The 19785-nt window shown below is 36.5% G+C and overlaps 1 protein-coding gene across 1 annotated transcript in view; it reads right to left on the reverse strand.

Moving 5' to 3' along the window:
• Window positions 1-1226: 1226 nt before the first annotated feature.
• The window catches only part of LOC149241934 (replication protein A 32 kDa subunit A-like), a 42366-nt gene continuing 23807 nt past the window's right edge, over window positions 1227-19785 (reverse strand). Inside the window, exons 4-10 of the mRNA XM_089374086.1 lie at window positions 7491-7532; window positions 6469-6546; window positions 3058-3136; window positions 2868-2963; window positions 1869-1954; window positions 1627-1698; window positions 1227-1544 (exon numbers count right to left, since the gene is read on the reverse strand). Coding sequence (XP_089230212.1) covers window positions 1463-1544; window positions 1627-1698; window positions 1869-1954; window positions 2868-2963; window positions 3058-3136; window positions 6469-6546; window positions 7491-7532 — 535 coding nt within the window. The 3' untranslated portion in view covers window positions 1227-1462. The remainder of the gene's footprint in view (window positions 1545-1626; window positions 1699-1868; window positions 1955-2867; window positions 2964-3057; window positions 3137-6468; window positions 6547-7490; window positions 7533-19785) is intronic.

The following is a 19785-nucleotide window of genomic DNA, read 5'->3' on the forward strand; positions in this document are numbered from 1 at the left end:
TTGTAGCTCTTAGCCAATCATTAAATGAAATCCCATAACCATTCTTGTAAAAAAAAAAAATAATAACAAGGACAACAACCCCTGCATGACACATAAAAAGTTGCGACATTCCACCCACAGCACATCAACACAGAGGAAACGCCAAAATCAACTCTCATCTCAAATGAATGAAGCACTGGCTAGATCAAGTAATCACTTATCTTTGGGATGGCTAAATGCACATGCATGGTACCAGTGGACTACTCTTCTTATTATTTGTGTTCTTATGTTTTGGGGACGAAACATGTTTAAAGAGAGTGGAATGCAGTATACCTAAGGGGAATATTATGAAGTACAGAAAGAAGTACCCAAATGAATAATGTAATAATGTGATAGGCCATAATTAATAAATAAAGTGGTTAGCCTGTATCATGTAAAAAACCACAAGTAATTAGCAATAATGTGATAATATAGTATTGAGAAACCCATGATAATGCATGTATAAAGCCTATACAGAGGCTAGAGACTCTCCATTGAGAAATGTCAATGATTATTGTATTGGCAAACATATGGCTTGTGGAGTGTTCCCATTCCTTAAGGGTTTGATATTAATAAAGATCTGAAGTTTATCTATTTCTCTCTTGTTATTTCTGGACATATTTCTATTTTCATATATTTGCAAGTCGGATCTACTACATAGCTTGTGATAGTTGCCATGCGCAGGGGGCATTGAAAGTATTTTTAAATAAAAAAAGTATTCAATCTCCATTTCCTTTATAAATTTTTATTGAAATTTTAATGTCCAAAGCAAGTCCAAACTACTTCACAAATTATAGCCACTAAGAACACAATTGTTATCACTAACACAATTGTAATCCATTCTTCTACCATGAACAACAATTTATTTGCTATTGGTGCATTGTGGTCTTTCTTCCAAAGGTTGCCCATCCTAGATTGGCAATTGACGCAAGTCTTTAGATTTTCCCATTCCAAGTTTGTCTGATTGCCATTGCAGCTTTAAGTGGTGAGCATCTATCATGAACCCTAAGTATATCGAGCTTAACCGTCTTTCATGTCGAACTTGAACATGACATCATTTTTAGATTGATTTCATATTTAACATTGCAACATAAACCATGGTTATTTCAAGAATCGCTCTCATATTTCGGGTAGATAGATATATTCTCAAGTATTGCATGTTTTAGCCTCAAATATTTCCTAACATAAAACCTACAAACAAAACCGCATACTCGTTCAAAAAATTAATAATAATAAAACATGGGTAGTGAATATAAAAAGAGCCACAAGCTCAAGGACTACAGGAAGAGGCTTCAAAGTAATATACACCTAGTCTGGAGGCCAAACGTAGATATCAAACTCATAGAACACAGAAGCAGTGCTATGATTATGATTGTATTAGCCATTAGTTGACTTGTATATCAAACTCATAGAACACAGAAGCAGTGGTATGATTATGATTGTATTAGCCATTAGTTGACTTGTAGTGGTCCTCGTCAATAGTTGAGTAGATGTATCCTTCATTTATCAAGAACGCGATAGAGTCCCTGCAAAACAAAATGCCCAATCAGTTCCATGTAAACTTTATGACCTTCAACATTTTGCAAGCAATAATTTTTAAAATCATACATGATTTGCTTCTTTGTGAAACCAGGCAATCTCCTCACGACATCATCTACATGAACACCATGCTCTATTGCTCTGTCACATCAAAATTCATAAGCATATAGGAAATTAGATCGCCAATTTGCCAGAAAAATCAACAGCTTATCATTTATATAAAACAAGTATAATCTTCAGCAATAATATTTCATTTATAATCACAAGGATAACTAGATTCACCAAAAAAAACAATGGGGACAGCAACTTACAGATTCACAGGTTCCTCAAATATGCTTTGAACCTTCCCATTCAAGTCTTTAGCTCCACCCACAGAGGCAGGACCAGGACTGGTGAACTGCAAAATGAAACATGTTACTGACCTTTTGCACATATAGCATGCCAAGAGGTGTTTTCTACAACCAAGTATTAAGGTAAATGTGTAATTCCTTCCTGTTCAATGGTAACTTTGAACAACTAAGTATTGAGGTAAATGTGTAATTCCTTCCTGTTCAATGGTAGCTTTCTACAACTAAGTATTGAGGTAAATGTGTAATTCCTTCCTCTTCAATGGTAGCTGACACATCACTTGAAAAAAAAAAATAGAAAATATAATGTAAAAAAAGTATACAATGACCAATTTAAGATATAGTGTTAATACGCGCTCTGACTAGAGTTTGCAATATTTTTATGACAACACAACCCTAATTTTATATGAACTTATTTAGAGAAGAGATAATGATAATTTCACATGAACATATAAAGGAAGAGATATACAAGTATCATAGATTAATGGAAGAATAACTCAATTAACATATATGCAGAAAAAGTAACTCTTTGTTAATTGAAATATTGCAATGATGTAAATAGGTTTACAACAGAGTCCAAGTGGAAAACAATCTATCATCACGTCACTAGGGCTCACATTCTCAAAGTTCATTATTTATAACTCAAACAACCAATTTTTTAAACCAGCTCAGATCTTTCCTAAGTACAGATCTATCAAGAACCGAGAAGTATCAAATCCCTTGAGGTACGAACAGTTTCTTGAGTGCAAATCTTAAAGAAAGGTTTGCATCTCAAGAGAGTTGATCACTCTCAATGCTCCAAAATTAAGATGGACCTAAGGCTGGTAAAACCTTAAATGTGACAAACACAAGGGACACCAAGAACAAGATGTTTAAATCTACTCCCACATTGATAAGAATACTGCCAAAAAGCCTTGTAAATTTAAACCGGTTACATCACATAGCACCATCCTTTCATCTTACTTGATTGTGGCTAGGAGTGTTACTCAATCCAATTGGTGGTCCCATTGATCCAACCTTAGCCGCTGGACTTGCTGAGTTGGGCTGAGTGGCACCACCCTGTAGATAGCACAGGAATGTGATCATCACAAATTAAACGCTTCAAACTAAAGAAAATCATTTTATTTCAAGAGAAAATGCATCAGTACAGTACCTGAACTTTCATATTATAGAGATGCACAAAAATGCATTCCAAGGAGTGAAACGTGACTTCATTAAAATCAGTTACAGGCCTGAAATAATCATTCAATAGAGATGTCAGTCTAATTCAAAAGCCTAATAAAATGCAATCAAACCTATTAGCCCCTAAAACTGCCTGGGCGATATCTTGGGAAAACCTGGGTGAAAAGATGAATGGCAAAATGGTTGGAGTATGCCAACATGATGTTTTCATTTAATAGGACGTTGAATTTTATTGGATAACAGCTGGAGAGGTTATGCAAACGGAATGTCAGCCTTTTTCCAATTGCAATTGTAAAAAATCTGGTTCATTGGGAGGAAATATGAGTTCAACACGCACTGAACGTTTTGTAACTGAATATCTTCTTCATGCAGGAGGTGCATATAGTTGTATTTGACTTTTTAACTTATGAGGATAATCCCGAACTATGTGAGCTTCCCTGTAGTCACCATAGTTAATTTAAGCAATGCCACCTGTCCTATTTACAAATACAACATTACAAGGGCCGCAATAAACTGTCTCACCCAGATCACAGATCTGAATGGATAATGAACTGGGGTCCTTGGCAGGCATTTTAGACGATGGATGCAAAACCCTATTCCCCTCTGGGGGGCATTGTTGAAGGAATTATGCACATTTGTAGCCTTGTATGGTGTACCTTTCTAAGGAAATTAACATTTGCCTATCTAGCTGTGACAGATAAAATAACAGATCTGCGCATGCATTCTTGGAGGCATCATATGCATAACAGACCTAGAGATACCTTCAGGCAGCAAGGAAGATGGCAGGAGCATACATCATTAAGTTGGAAAAACACACTGGGGCACAGCTTTGAGAAAGATTGGCAGGTATGATAATGAGCTGGCATATATATGCTAACTTAAAAGAAAACCTTGGAGACATAAACAGCTCAGACTTAAAACAATAATTCCTCGAGAAACAATAGTGTATTAGGTTGATTACAGATTTTAAGGAATAATGAGGCTCTTCCTTCGAAGATTGGTTCAGATGGATCATTGATCATATTACGAGAGCTTGAGGGGCGTCCTCTCTATTACCACGAATAGGCTAAGGTTTCAAATCGTGGACACACCTAAAATTAAATATATGTAAAGGGTGATGAGGGGATTAGCCCATACTTGAAGGATGATGGGCGTGATCCTTCTATGAAGCCCACAGAAAGTATCAAACCAGACTTGGTCAACATTGATTAATTTAGGAAGTTGAGAGTCCATAATTAAGGATATGTAAAAGGTGACGTCGGGATTAGTCCGTACTTTACGGATGACAAGCATGATTCTTCAATGAAGCCCACGGAAAGTATCAACCCAGACTTGGTGAACATTGATTAATTTAGGAAGTTGAGAGTCCTGACTTGAAGGCTTGAGAGAACAACTGACTTTCTCACGGGACACGTAGCTAATTTCAGAGAGTTCATTAGACTGATAGCGGGATGGTCATTGTGACTTTGACAAAACTGAACCATAATGAGTTATATTGTGACACTAAAAATAGGATAGAACAGTTGATTCAAAGGATGCCTTCCTGGGGTTTTACCCCAAGGGCTAGTAATAATACCAATTGTAATTCCAGATTGGAGGATTATGTATATATTGCAATTCCTTCTACCTTCTTCTTTTCTGTAGATTAGCCTGTTGAGTTGCTGTCATAATCAAGAGCTGTTTGTGAACCGCTCATCTCTATTTTTTTCTTATGGATCATTGATCATCCTTTGAGAAATTATGGGTTGAGCAAAGGGCAAGATTATCATCTGCTTGTCCTCCACCGTTCTACATAATGTTGAAAGGAAGTCAATGAATGTCATAAACAGACATGCCCTACTCCTGAGAATTTCATCTATAACAGGCTTAGTTAGATCAGATTGTTGAGTTGTTGCTGTAATCAGGAGCTGTTTGTGAACCAGCACTTCTCTATTTTTCATATGGATCATTGATCATCCTTTGAGAAATTTTGAATCGAGTAAGGGTATCTGCTCACAACTACATAAATATCCTACCACCATATTGGTGTATGCACTATTTCATGTGTCACGTCATGAAAAGTTCCCGTAGAAGTTTAGAAACCTTGTCTTGTGAAGACCCACTTGAATTCACATGCGATGAGCATAGACAATTCTTGACAATTTGGAAATAAGTATCACATTCAGTTTACATGCTTCATCATTTTGAATAAGACAGTTACATATTTTATAGTTTATAAAATTTTAATATTTTAAATAATGGAAGGACAATATTTTATATAGAATAATTTTTTTTTGTGAAGTATTTACCTAGTTTACTCGTTAATTGAGTACAACTAATTTTTCAACTTGTCATCATGGAAGTGTCCAATGAATATACTTTCATGAAAAGCGGAAAAGGAAAAAGAAATTGTTTGCACACCGCGCAAGTTTCACAAGAATTAATCTTTTGGAGAAGTGCGCAATGCCACAACCATATCGAAGGTTGATCTTCTGGATGGGTGCAAAGACTTCAACAAATCTTAGATGATAGCTTTTGAAATGATCGATCTCAAGGATGATGCTTGGACAAGCTTGAAATTTAGAACGCCTTACAAAAAAAGGGTCCACCACTTAAGCAAACCTCCAAAATATTTACCAAGGACTCATGCAAACAAGAAAGATTGCCTATATATGGAAATTTTAGAGAATATTGACTAACAAACAAAACTTTAGTTGCATTTTCTACAAGGGTCTTGGATAGATGGTGATTGGGTGCTCTGTTAAAACACTCCTTGATGTGAAGTCACTGGTTCAATTCCCTGCCCCAATCGAGGAGATATATTGGACATGATGAAGATGTAATCCTGTCAAGCTTACAAAAAAAAACTTCAATTGCAGTTATCATGAAAAGCAAAAGCAAATCAAAACTCTAGGTACTGAAAACGAGGGTCCCCTAATTCTGAAAACTGAGGGGCTGTTGTGGGCTCAACATGTCATAATAATGCATCCGTAAATTTGTCATTTCTGAGTAGAAATGTATTGGACCTGCCAAATCTGAAATATCCTAGAAGAATCAAATGCAATCTAACAAGTGATATATATATATATATATATATATATATATATATATATATATACTTGAAACAGAAAACATAATGGGTAACAGAAACAGAATGAAAAACATGGTCCTGAGAGCATTACAGGGGATAGGAAACATGAACCGACATTATCCCTTCTACTCTATATCATGCATATAAAATTGATTAATATTGTACGAATGTAGTGTCAAGACAAAAATGGAAACAAGAACTGGAACTGGAACGAAACCAGAATCATGTCTTCTGGTTGCGTTTATGGTAACAAAGTAATATGAATCATATGTGACCCAACCTAACTACAATCTATCAGTTTCCAATACACACCTTACAGAGAAAGCATTGACAAGTTTCTTGTTCTGAAAGCTCCTTAAATGCCCATGGACACAAACATATGCACCATTTCTGCATCAAATAAGAAAATTCAAAAATCCCAATATAAATACTTCAAATATAGGCTATTTACAACAAGCTATTTTCTAACAGCCACATACCAGTAATATACATAAAAAAATATAACAATCATTTAATATCACCAGCCTACAGCAGAACAAACCAGTGCTAACTCCAAACAGACTATTAAACCTATCCCAGGCTAAAAAATGTTACAGCTTAGGAAAAGACTGCAACACTAGGTTGAAACCAGTAAGTGTCCACAAGCCTTGGCACTGGAAAAGGTTGCAGTTTTTGGCTAGCACCACAAGGATGTATTGTAGGACAGAACGTTAACCCCGAGTAGAACAATGGGCTTAGACACAAGCGATGGTGCTGCAAGGACACTCGTAGGATGCAGGTACCACAAGGATGGGTTGCAAAGGACAAGAACAGCAGGTCAAGCCTATACGATGGGAAGCTACCAAAAGGGCTAGTTGCAGCTTGAGCAGAGAAGATGGAAGGATGTGGAAAAGGAAGATGACAATTTGACAATTCTTTATTGCAATCTGCAACTGGTTCTGTTATATAATCAGGCTCTCAGAACAGAACATGTGAATTAAGATATTGCATGTGTGCTACTGTTTATATGTGTGTGTGTGAGAGAGAGAGAGAGAGATAATTACAGTGCGTAGCTGCACTCCGATGAGTCCATTGCATTCTCTGTGATGTTATTCAAATGGTATTTTATCACAATTCTGTGATATTTATTTATTACATGAAATGCCTAATCATTGTTCAGTACATAATGGTATGTCTGTTTTCTGAGTATAATTTTCCTTCAATGAGCTACAAGGTTAGGTTACGTTAGCTAGTGAAAGGCCAACAAAATCCATGTCACCAAGATGACAAGAGATCAGAACCATTAAACCAATAATACAAGATGAAAAATCTAAAGACAAATGATGAAATCTTACTGCACTTCAGCCATCTCAGCAGATTCCATTGCATCATTAACCCTGCATGCAAATTAAATCCAACATTTTAATAGCATTACAAACTTACATCCTACTCAAACAATGCTTCAAGTTATATAGCATTCACAATGTTAATTTTCTTAAAGATCATTAACTAAAATCACATATTACCCTCAGTTACCAATTTTAGAGTGCTTTCTCAAAAAAAACCTTTTATTTTGCTGAACAAAGAACAATACAAGATATGGAACCACCAACCAATACGGGTTCTCAGTTCATTAATTCGGCATTAACAAAATGAGGAACATCTAATTTCCCAAAAAAAGGACTAGCATTAAAGACTGTATTAAAAGATAGAAAATATACTCTGGACACAAATAAAATTTAGCAGACGAAAACATTGCAATGTTGCACAGAACATGTTAACCCCAAGCCAGCAGAAATATTCTTCCTGTACAATGAGTTGAATGGAGAGAGATAATAGACACTGACAAAAGAATAACCAGCTCAAATTATCAATAATATGGGACAGGAAGATGGCAAATACCAGCAATACCATAGGAAGAGAATATATGCAAAATTGAATGCGTTGCATGCACCAATAAAATACCTTACCAGAGCAGCATACAAACCAAATACAAGCTAGATAAGATAACTTTATTAATGTCCAACAAATAACCACAAAAGTAGGTCAATGGGACTGAAGAGTACAATCAGTATGAATACAATGTGTAAGTGCACACACAACTTCTAGAAAATGTTGAAAATAACATAAAGAGAAAACACTCGGGAACTGCTTACAGCATCTAAAATGCCAATGCAAGAAAAAAGTGCATGACAAAATCCTAGAACAAAGGAATGATTTGCAAAAGGAAATTGCTTAAAACTCAAAATGCATTGCCCATTCAAGTTGTCTCATTCATATGGCACTAGTGTTCCGTGGGGACACATCCCCTAGAGTGAGGGGCACGCTCCCCATGTTTCCCATGCTCCCATGACAAGGGGACAACTGGGGAAACGTTTCCCCACATCCCCCTTTTGGGAAAAGGTAAGGAGACATAGGGGAAACACTTTCCCAATGTGGTGGATGCATTTCTCCAAAAGGGATGTTTGTGGGCACCCCCCTGAAGTTTGCTTGAAAACAATAACTTGTGAGTGGGGAAACTTAATATTCAACCCTAGGGCCCTATTAATGCTACGTAATTAATGGTAATGTTAAATTTTTAAAGTATAAGTGGCATTCCCTTTTATCTTAATTTTTATCAATACCATTAATTGGTTTAGAATGTTTAAGAGTGGTTCAAACCTAATTGGATTTCATATCGTGAAAGTAGAATTTTAGCTCCTTTAAAGTTTTCAGGATTTCAAGATTGAGGGGATTGCAATGTTTCCATTGGATTCTATCATGTACAAAGGTATGGAACTAGCATTTAATCAAGAACACTAAGCCCTCTATGTACCTCAATGTTGGAGGCATTGATTGTTGAACTCCTCTGTCATGGCCATAGTATAATTGTACCTATCACTCAAACAAAGTCTTGATTTGTCATGTTAAGTTTTTTCTATCTTATTTAATGCTTAGAAGCTGATATTGATGATGAGAATCCAAATATAGGCAATGATTTTGATGGTAAGTAGGTATTTGTTGTAGCATGAATTTCTTTTGAAATATAGGGGCCATCTAGAGCCTCTTTGATGATATATTTTTGGTTCGGAGAGGGATTGCACTAGGGTTTAGAAAATCCCGATTAAATGGTGATTTTTTCTGCGTAGCGATTTAATCAGTCAATGTTATTGGCAATTTTTTCCAAAAAATAAATAAATAAATCATAAAAATCACCAAAAAATCGTAAAAATCGCCCAAAAAACATGAAAAAAATGCCAAGAATTTTATTAAAATGAAAAATTTGTGATAAAATCGTCAAAAAATTGTGGATGCTTTAGATACTAAAAAAATTGAAAAAAAAAATAATTTTATTGTATTTTTTTTTTGTCGATGTTTTGCCGATTTTTACAATTTTTTTCTTTTTTCGAACCCTTGTCAATTTTATCCCGATCACGATTTTCGCAACATTGGATTGCACTCAACGTTATTTTGGTTATATGGCCCTTTACTTGTCACTCACACACACACACATATATTCTAAGGAAATTAACCTCTCTCTTAGCCCCAGGGCTAAAGTGAAGTTGCTAGTCAGGCCAGCCCATAGATATACTCACTTGAGAGTTCACAAGGCTCAAAGTTAATACAACAATATTCATAGGCACGAAGCCATTACAATAAATTATCAAGGTATTATAGCTCATCATGTCACTAGTCGGGGATTTCAACCTTGGTAGGGAAGATAACAACCATTCCACCCAACCACCAAAGATAACCCCAATTGACAATTATATATATATATATATATAAACTTTCCATATTTGTGTATAATGGTTTGTATTCATATGGATGCTCATGAATATTTACGTATTCTTTTCAAAATTTCAATATTTACATATTTTTTGGTCAACCAATCTTTTGCTCCATTTTCTTTTGGTTCCCAGTTTTGGGGTCGATCAATTTAATGATCGGTTCAATTACGATAACACTTGTCCATTGTCCACTTTTAGTGTGGACCTTTGAGTCTTGACTCTAGATAATGATGACCTTAGACCAAGTCTGACTCATCACTTTTTACTATTTTGAGTTTGAGTAATTTCAATTTATTATTCCAACCTTCACACTTTAGCATATACTATTTTGCTTAGTACTAACTAGATTCTAATATAATGAATGATGAATTTAAATCAATGTATACAATATTTTACTATTTCCATTTTATTCAATCATTTATGGTGTGTGTGTACATATTATAAACATGATTCAAATTCAAAATCATCCCCTATATATACATGATTCAAATTCAAAATCATCCGCCACACATACCCCCTATGTGTCTCCTCGTTCCTACGGCCCCCCATCCTAGAAACTTAATGGAACATTGTATGGCACCGAAAAGAGAGGGAAAACTAAAAGGCAACTAAGAGCATCTAAGGTCCTTATCACATTGAGTTCCACTCCCACCATTTAACTCAATGTCTTCCGAGTTAGTTGTCTCCCTTAGATTATCCCAGCTATCAACTCTACCAAAGCCAAGGGATTTTTCCCTTAAAATATAGAAATACCAGCTCTTGGACATCCAAGTCTCTATATTAGCTCCCACACTAAAGGCATGCATGCTCCAATATATACATTAAGCAGCTCTCTCAAAGATCATCACATTGTAGGTTGAGAAAAAATGACAAAAAATTCTCATATTGGAGAAAACATGCCCTCTCAAGTTTCAACACTAAAGAACAAACCACTAATTCTAAATGTCAATTTCAAACTGTGTTATCGAAATCAAACCAAAATTGGTGGAACTAGGCAATCCAACCATTTTTTATGCCGAAACCTATCCAACCAATGGCACATAAGTGGAAAAGGTAGATTCAATACCAAACCAGCCTTTTTTACCGAACCAACCAAGGCTATCACAAAATGAGATTAAGGACGATTTCAAAATCAAAGAAAAAGCTCAACAAATAAGTGAAGGGGGTTGATCTAAGAATCAAGACCAATTGAAAAATTGAAGCAAAATTTTCAAAGAAACATGACAAAGCCCAGTTAACTTATTCATCTAAAAGGACAAGGAAAGATAATGTTGCAAGGCTATGAGAAAATGATATCAAACATCAACAAAAAAAAAAGGACACTCCAAGTTTTGAACAGATTTTGGGGGGCAAGGCAATTGTTAAGGCATCAACAAATTGTATTCGCTTTATGATTAGGCTATGGCATGTACAAAAACTTCATCTTATAGCATATTAATCAACTTTTCAATTGTACAATACTTGCTTAAATTGCAGATTTGATTTTCAAATTCTATGTTTGTCATGCTTTTTAATTTTCAGATATGTCATGTTGATTTAACATAACTTAAGGGTAATTATGTTAAGTGATTTAGCAAAGTAATTGAAGAAAATAAGGGTTGTATTATTATTGTATTTATGGAAGAAAAAAGGGTTTTTAGATCTGATTTATTCATGATAAAACTACACTAGAGAGCAAAAACCTATCAAAACACCATGGTAATTTTTCTCTTGAATAGCTTGAAAGTTTATGGTTGTTAAGAATTGAAATATTATCCACTACCACTATCATATTAATTTGTATTTTCTAACAGTCCAAAGGCTGAATTCGAAAGGTTAAGATCCAAGAAAGCACTAGTTGTGAGGTGAAATTGTTTATTACAAATTACAAGAAATTTCTACAATTCTTTGTTTTTGTAAAAAGCAAAAGGTGGTTTCCTTATCAACAACAAAGGCTAAATATAGAGGTAAAGTGAATGCGACCACAGTGTGGATTCACAAACTAATGTGTGCACTCAAATTTCCTTTTAAGTGGTCAACTATAGGGTAATGCAACAATTATAGTATTACAAATAGATAAAAACCATGTTGCTCAAAATTAAATGAAGTATATAGAGCTTCATTCCCATTGTTTGAAATAGTTTGTACAAGAGAGAGTTTCCTCTCTTGTTTATTGCAAGAAAGATGACCAAATCATTGATGTCTTTACAAAAAAGTTGACAAAAGTTGCATTTGTGAAACTTCTAGCAATACTTGGACTCTGAGAAGTTGCAATTAGAATGGGCTATATAAAGATAATTTCACCCCCTAGATCTCCAAAGAGTTGAATCGACAAGGGGTGTTAGAACAACAAATTTATCCCATCTCTAGATCTTTTGGCATAATGAATGGAATTATGCCAACTTAGAATTCAATTGGAAGGTCGACAAATGTTAGAATTTCACACACCCTAGGTCTAGTATGTCTTAACTAGAAGCATAAACACACTAGCAATGCCTAACTTCAAAACAACTTACACAACAGAAATACAACACCAATCAAATTAGTGAAAGTACACAAAACTTATGGCCCAAGACTTATTTCTTATTAGTTCTTCAATAAGAAAACCTTAGGGCTTGTGTACTAGGGATCATGGTACTTTAAAATCTCTATACAATTGCCAATATTAAGTCTATCCTTTGACTTGTACACCTAGCGCTAAGGCCTAGTCCATTAGGCTCCCATCTGCCCAAAAACAAAACTTGCAGCAATTAATTTACTTGTTGTACATACCTAAGCAAATCTCTTTAGCCCATTGTCTTACTTGGTTGTTGTTGTCCTTTGCAGCCTAGCCCACTGTCCTCGTTGGTTGTTGCTATTCGTTGCGACCTAGCCCATTGTTCTACTTGGTTGTTGTTGTTCTTGGCAATCGATCCTTCTACAATCCTTTATTACAGTTGTCAACAATAGCCCTATTATAGCCCTTTCCTTTAGGTTGTTACCAGTCCTTTTCCAATCTCTGTTACAATTGTAAACTAGCCCACTTTAGCAACCCTACGAATCCTCTGAAGCAACCCCTTTCCTTGTTGTCAAGGTCGCTAAACCTACTCCCAATAGCCTTAGACTGCTTCCTAACAAACTACAACCTTAGTACAAGCCCTCAACCTTGTCCTACAATCCTCAGCCTTGTCTACCACTCCTGCAACTGCCCGCAACCCTCTTGCAAGGGTCTGCATCCCTCCTGTAGCCTGCAACTAGTCTTAACCTTCTCAACCCTTTTCAACAAATTAGACCTCAACTACCTCAAATGCTTTGACTTCTTGCTAGTTGACAAACTGTGATTCTTCCTTGGTTCTCCACACAAGTGATGTCACATCTTAATTGATCTCTCTAACCTATTCTTTGGCTAGTATATATACTTATCCAAGGGGCATGAAACCCCAAGTGGTGTGTTCCTTAGCCTTGTCGACTAACCTGAGCGTACATGACTCGTAATTAGATTAAATTTATTAAATTCATTTTCTTGGGTTTCCAGCCCGCTCCTTTGGGTCCAAAACCACAAAGGCCACAAGACTTTTCTACTCAAAAATACCTTCCCAACTACCAAATTTCAACATTCCCTCTCAGTGAGGAAGATATTTTCACCACCCGTAGTTTTAAAAACCAAAACCAATGACCGAACCGATCCACCTAATAAACCGAGTTTCAAATTGGAACTAGTCAAATCGAGACTAGTCAAGTCTAAATGAACCGATTTTTAAAAAAATACATTAAATAATTAATTTTTATGCTTGATTTTAAACTTTTGTGATCCATACTAATTTTGATAAAGTCTTTCGGATTAATCACATCATGAGTTAATTAATTTTTAATGAAAAAATAGTTTTAAGATTTAAAACCATGATTCCAAGCCAAGAGAGACAAAATATTCAAAGTTTGCTCATTTATATACCATGTAAAGGTGATTATACTAAAATGACACCGAGTGCAATACATATCATCAACAAAATATATAAGCAATGAGGCTCTAAATGGCTTATAAAGTCCAAAACCAATGCTACAAGTTATGAGGCCATTGTCCTCCTACAAGACTACAAGTCTAGACTCTAGACTCTAGAGTCTACACATGATCAATCATCAAATTCATCACCACTACTAAACACATGATCGATCATCAAATTCATCACCACTACTAGACACATGATCATCATCACCAGCAAGAGCTACATAGACATCATCTGGTTCAGAGTCTAAGGATGCCTCAGCCTCATCTGCAACCTCAATAGCACTGCCTCCAATAACAATAGAAGTGGACCTAATGGAAGCACAAGTTGGTCAAGTTGCACAACTAGTGCCTTCCATTGGTTGGTAACTTGGTTGTCTTACCTTGATGCGGCTATTGATCTTGGTTCTCATGGGGCCACCAAATCTGCTTCATCCCCCGCTAATGCCATGTCAATATCAAAATCAACATCAAACACAGCATCTTTAGTCTCCTCCACCCATTCTGATGTTGGATCAATATCATCCAACACAATGGAATCTAGATTAGGTGTTTTGTTCATCATTTGGTTCCGCCTTAGTCAAAGGTTGTATTGCACGAAGACAAGATCATTTAACCATTTTTATTCCAAACGGTTTCTCTTCTTTGTGTGTATGCACTCAAAAACAAACCAATTGCGCTCACAACTTGATGCACTGCAAGTTTGACTGAGGACTCTAATTGCAAACTTTTGCAATTGAGGACATTAGCCGCCAAATAACTCCCACCAATGTGCTGCAAAGAAAAAGACATTAATTAGTAACTTAGTTCATTTCATTACGTATTTACAAATTACAAGTATTTATAGATAATTTGAATTGTAAATTTGTAAACAATTTAACTTGAAAAGAAAAACAAATTGGAAATTGGAATTGCTTACCTGGTTGATCCACATCTCTTGTCATCTTTGCCAAGTTTTTGCCAAAGGTACCAGCTGCCATACTGAAAAGAGTATATGTATTTCCAACTGGTCTACATGGATAGGGACCATGCGCTCCAAGCAATCAATCAATCCATCTCTGACCTCCCCATCCTGTGGATCTCCTAGCCAAGCTTTATAATGATACTTGGGTTCAAAAAATACCCAGTTGCATGTATAGTACGATGCAGTTGATTGTTCCATTTGTTATCAATGATCTCCCATATACGGCCATATTTAGCTAACATGTCCTTATAAGTAGCACGTATTTGCTCCTTTCCCTGATCCATAGCCTCATAAATGTAGCCCATGGCCAATTTTTCCCCATCCACCATCCTAGCACCTTAACAAGGGGCTCGATAATTTTCACAAGCTCCGCAGACCTTTTCCAAAAATAATTGTCAAACACTTTCTTTTTGGTGTCTTTGCCATCTTGTCTACGAGCCCACCGAGATTCAATCCAATCATCAAAAGAAAACATTTTCTATAGGTTTTTATGTTGAGCATTGAGACATTGCAATGTGAGGAAGTGAGTTGCAAATATCGTAATTGCAAGCCTAACAAGCTCTTTGCCCCTAGTGTTTTTCATCATTAGGCTCAATACCCATGAGTGGCTGTAAATGTATTTTGTAATGCACTTGGCATTCTCTACAGTGTTTTTTACCCACTCCACTTTGCCTATGTCCTCAACCATGAGGTCTATGCAATGTGCAACACATCTAGTCCAAAATATGGTCCTATATTTGGACTCGGGCATCTTTCCAGCAAGAACATAGTTTGAGGCATTATCGGTGATGACCTGCACAACATTATGCTCCCCCACTTCTTGAATAATGTCATCCAAAAGCTCAAATAGAAGGGTTGCATCCTTCACCTTATCAGATGCATCAAATGATCTCAAAAACATGGTTCCTTGAGGGCAAGAAATAAGGAAATTAATGATAGTGCAGTTCTTTCCATCGATCCATCCATCTGGCATGATGGAACAACTTGTTTTGAGCCATGAATCTCTATACTCAACCAAATACTCATCAATGGAAGAAATCTCTTTTTGCAAAAGAGCTCCCCTCAAGTAATGCATACTAGGGCCTTTGAAGCCCTGTCCTACAGCTATAACAAAGTCCCACAGCTTGGTAATAAGGTGAGCGAGCAGCATTAAATAGGATATTTGCATCATACCACCATCTTGCAATGTATTGATAATAAGTTTCTTTGCATTATTTTTCCGAATGTTGATCCAAAGTGGGTTGACAACTTGGCTGGGAGGAAGTGGGATTAGACAAGGCAATGTTGTCAGAGGATGAAAAATAACTCTGAATGTTTGTTCTCTTTGTTTCCTTTGATTGTTGGCCAAAAGGAGGAATATAAAGAAAAGGGTCATAGGTGGAAGGGATAGAAGAAGAGTCTTGAATCTCATAATCATCATACCCACTCTCTTTCATGGCTTCTAATAATTCCCTCTTCCTTGCAATGTCATCTTAGATGGCCTTCTCCCTAGCCTTGTTCTCCTCAAACTTTTCAAACTTGGAAAAGTATTCTGCCCTAATAGGACCTAACACTTCATTTGGTGCTTCACATGGCTTTACTTGGCCTCTTATCCCAGCCAAGTGTTGTTTCAATCTGAGAATACCCCCACCCCCAATAGGGTTATGGCATAATTTGCATATCATTTTTCCATCAATCAAATCACAATGAGCCCATGCACCGTCTTTGGCTTTTGGAGCCATGTTGACTTGAAATAATTAAAAATGGCAAAGAAATCTGCCATTTAAAAAAAATTGCAGCTAAGAAACATAGAAAACCAAAGCTAAATTTAGAAAAAAAAAAAATAAAAAAATAAAAAAAATGCACATGTAACCTACAAAATTTGATAGCATAGATGATAGAACACATAAAAAAAATTAATACATGGACAACAGTCAAATGAGGAAATTTTCAAGTGAAAATCCTTAGCTGGAAATGCAAACTAGCTTCCTTAGCCTCCTCTTAAAGATGCCAACTCCACTAACAGCTCCAAACTATCCCAAAATAGCTCCAACTCCAACTCCAAGCCTCCAAAATGACTACTCTAGCAAAAACTCAACACTCTCCAAGCTCCCAATGAAACTCACAAAAACTCCAAATGAGATGTGTGAGACAAATGAGAGGGACAAGTTCCTTAGGCTTGGGGGAAACAACCCTTATTTTCCCTCCAAAACACCCTAGAAGCTTCCTAAATTGTGTTGTGTGGTTCCTCAACGGCCTTGGCAGCTAACCGGCCAATTTAGGACCAGTTTTTGTGGTTTCTGGGCGAAGGAAGGGGTTGAACCCAATTTGACTTGGTCAACTAGTGAACTGGCCGATTGACCAATTACCAATTCAAACCAGCTGATTTTTAAAACACTGATCAGAACAATGATAGTACACAATAATTTATGGCCCAAAACTTATTTCTCAATAGTCCTTCAATAAGTAAACCTTAGGGCTCCCGTACTAGGTATCATGTCCCTTTACAATCCCTATACAATTGCCAATATCAAGTCTATCATTTGTCTTGTACACCTAAGGTTGAGGCCAAGTCCATTAGGCTCTCATTTGCCCAAAAACAAAACTTACAACAATTAATTTACTTGTTGTACATGCCTAGGCAAATCACTTTAGCCCATTGTCCTCCTTGGTTGTTGTTATCCTTTGCAACCTAGCCCACTATCCACCTTGGTTGTTGTTGTTGTCCTTTGCAATCAGTGCTTTTGTAGTCCTTTTACAATTGTCAACAACAACCCTACTACAACCCTTTCCTTTAAGTTGTTATTAGTCCTTCTACAATATCTATTACAGTTGTAAACTAGTCCACTTTAGCAGCCCCTGTCAATCCTCTCAAGCAACCCCTTTCCTTGTTGTCAGGGTTATTAGACCTACTTCCAATAGCCTCAAACTACTTCTTGATAGACTACGACCTAAGTACAAGCCCTCGACCCTTTCCTACAATCCCTCAAACTATGTCTGCCACTCCTACAGCCCTCATGTGGCTACTTGCGACCCTCCTACGACCAACCTACAACCCTCTTGTGTCTACCTATCACCCTCCTGTAGCTAGTCTTAACCCTCTTAGCCCTTTTCCACATATTAGACCTCGACTACCTCAAATGCTTCAACTCCTTGCTAGCTAACAGACTACGATTCTTCCTTGGTTCTCCACACAAGTGATGTCACATCTCATTTGATCTCTCTAGCCTATCCTTTGGCTAGTATATATACTTGTCCAAGAGGTGTGAAACCTCAAGTGGTGAGCTCCTTGGCCTCGTTGGCTGACTTGAGCCCAGTTGACTTATAATTAAATTCATTTTCTTGGGTTTCAATCCTGCTGCTTTGGTTCCAAAACCCCACCACAAAGCCCCCAAGGCTTTTCCATTCGGAAATACCTTTTGAGCTACTAGATTTCAACAAGTTGTCAAATACTCAATCAAATTGGTTAAAGGTGGTTCAACCACATCAATTAGATGCACAAATCAAGGCAAAAGAGCCAAATATCAAAGCACACATACGGTGATCAAATTTAATTGTCTTATTTTGTAAGATTTAGGATTTGGATTATATTTAGATTATCCTATGGACCAATCTATCAAATCAAGAGAATGCAATTATTCTATATATTGAGCTACACTAACTTGTGCATTAAGTGTTATAACCATGTTAGTCAAAACCACCTCTTATTGTAATTCATTGTTCTTCACTTTTGTAATTCACTAATTCTTTAACAAAATTGAACCCTCTCGTTTGAGACGCAACTCGCAAATGTTAAGCTTACTAGAATCATCCAAAATGTCACCACCTTTGGGCTAAACCTTGAGTATGTTTCCTACTTCCAAATTCAACAAGGGCAAAATTCTTGGGCAAATTTTCATGCCATTCACAAGGCCAAAATGGAGGAAGGTTCAACAAGGATTAAAAGAGGGGGAATTGTTGAAGAAAGAGTAACTAGGTTCGATCTTCATAAATGTAATTTTGTTCTTTGTACTTGTAAAAGAATGGAAATGTTATTTTTGTAAAATGTAAAAATGAGTTTCTTTCTCATTGCATAGGTCTAGCATGTGTTGAAGTGCTATAGGAAAGTCAAAGAGTCAAAGAAAATGTTGAAAAACCCTTCTTGGGAATATATCAAATGTAGTTGAGTCATAAACAATGTCAAGAAGCCATCCAAAAGGACAAGCACAATCCTCTTTGTCATGTCGCCTGCAAATCGAATTAAAAGCAGTCATAAGGAAACACATCAGTTCATATTGTCAAGTCGGCTAAATATGGAAGACAAACTACTATATATACCCAATTAGGGTATGCGCAAAAGAGCAAGAGAAAAGCTTGGATTCCTCCGTAATTTTCGATGGGTACAGTGAAGTGCAAGAAACTCGAATTCCTTTGAAGTCTCAGATAAGTACAGTGGCACAATATTTTCGGAGAAGTACAGTGTTTCAGAATCTCGGATGAGTACAGTGGTTCTATGTTTCTCGGATGGTCATCATGATCATTGTCTCGATATAAACAGTCTCAGCATAATTGGTGATGAAGATCTTGGTGCAAGGAACTCTCAGTCATACACACTCGACATTACTCTCTAGACATAGTTACAGTCTCGGCATGATTGTGACCTCACTGTTATACACTCTCGACATACCAAACACAGTCATAATCTCAACACAGTGGCAACCATGGTCTCGGACATAATCTTGATGAAGACAAGATCTCGGTGCAACTTTCATATGTATATACATACATATCTCAATATAGAGACCTCATTGACATGGTGATGATCTCAGTGAGAGTGCAGCAATGATCTAAGTGAAGATGGAGCTATGTTATATTGTTCAGATCTTTCGGAAAAATCACATTGAGAACAAAGGGTTGACGTGTTTCCAACCCAAATCTAAGTTCATCATCAGGACCAGGATGAATCTCATTGTTATGATGAATATCTCAATGAAGGT

The sequence above is a fragment of the Pinus tabuliformis genome, chromosome 8, assembly GCF_031772625.1.
Source record: "Pinus tabuliformis cultivar Carrire ecotype Pingquan chromosome 8, CPIR1, whole genome shotgun sequence".
Lineage (NCBI taxonomy): Eukaryota > Viridiplantae > Streptophyta > Pinopsida > Pinales > Pinaceae > Pinus > Pinus tabuliformis.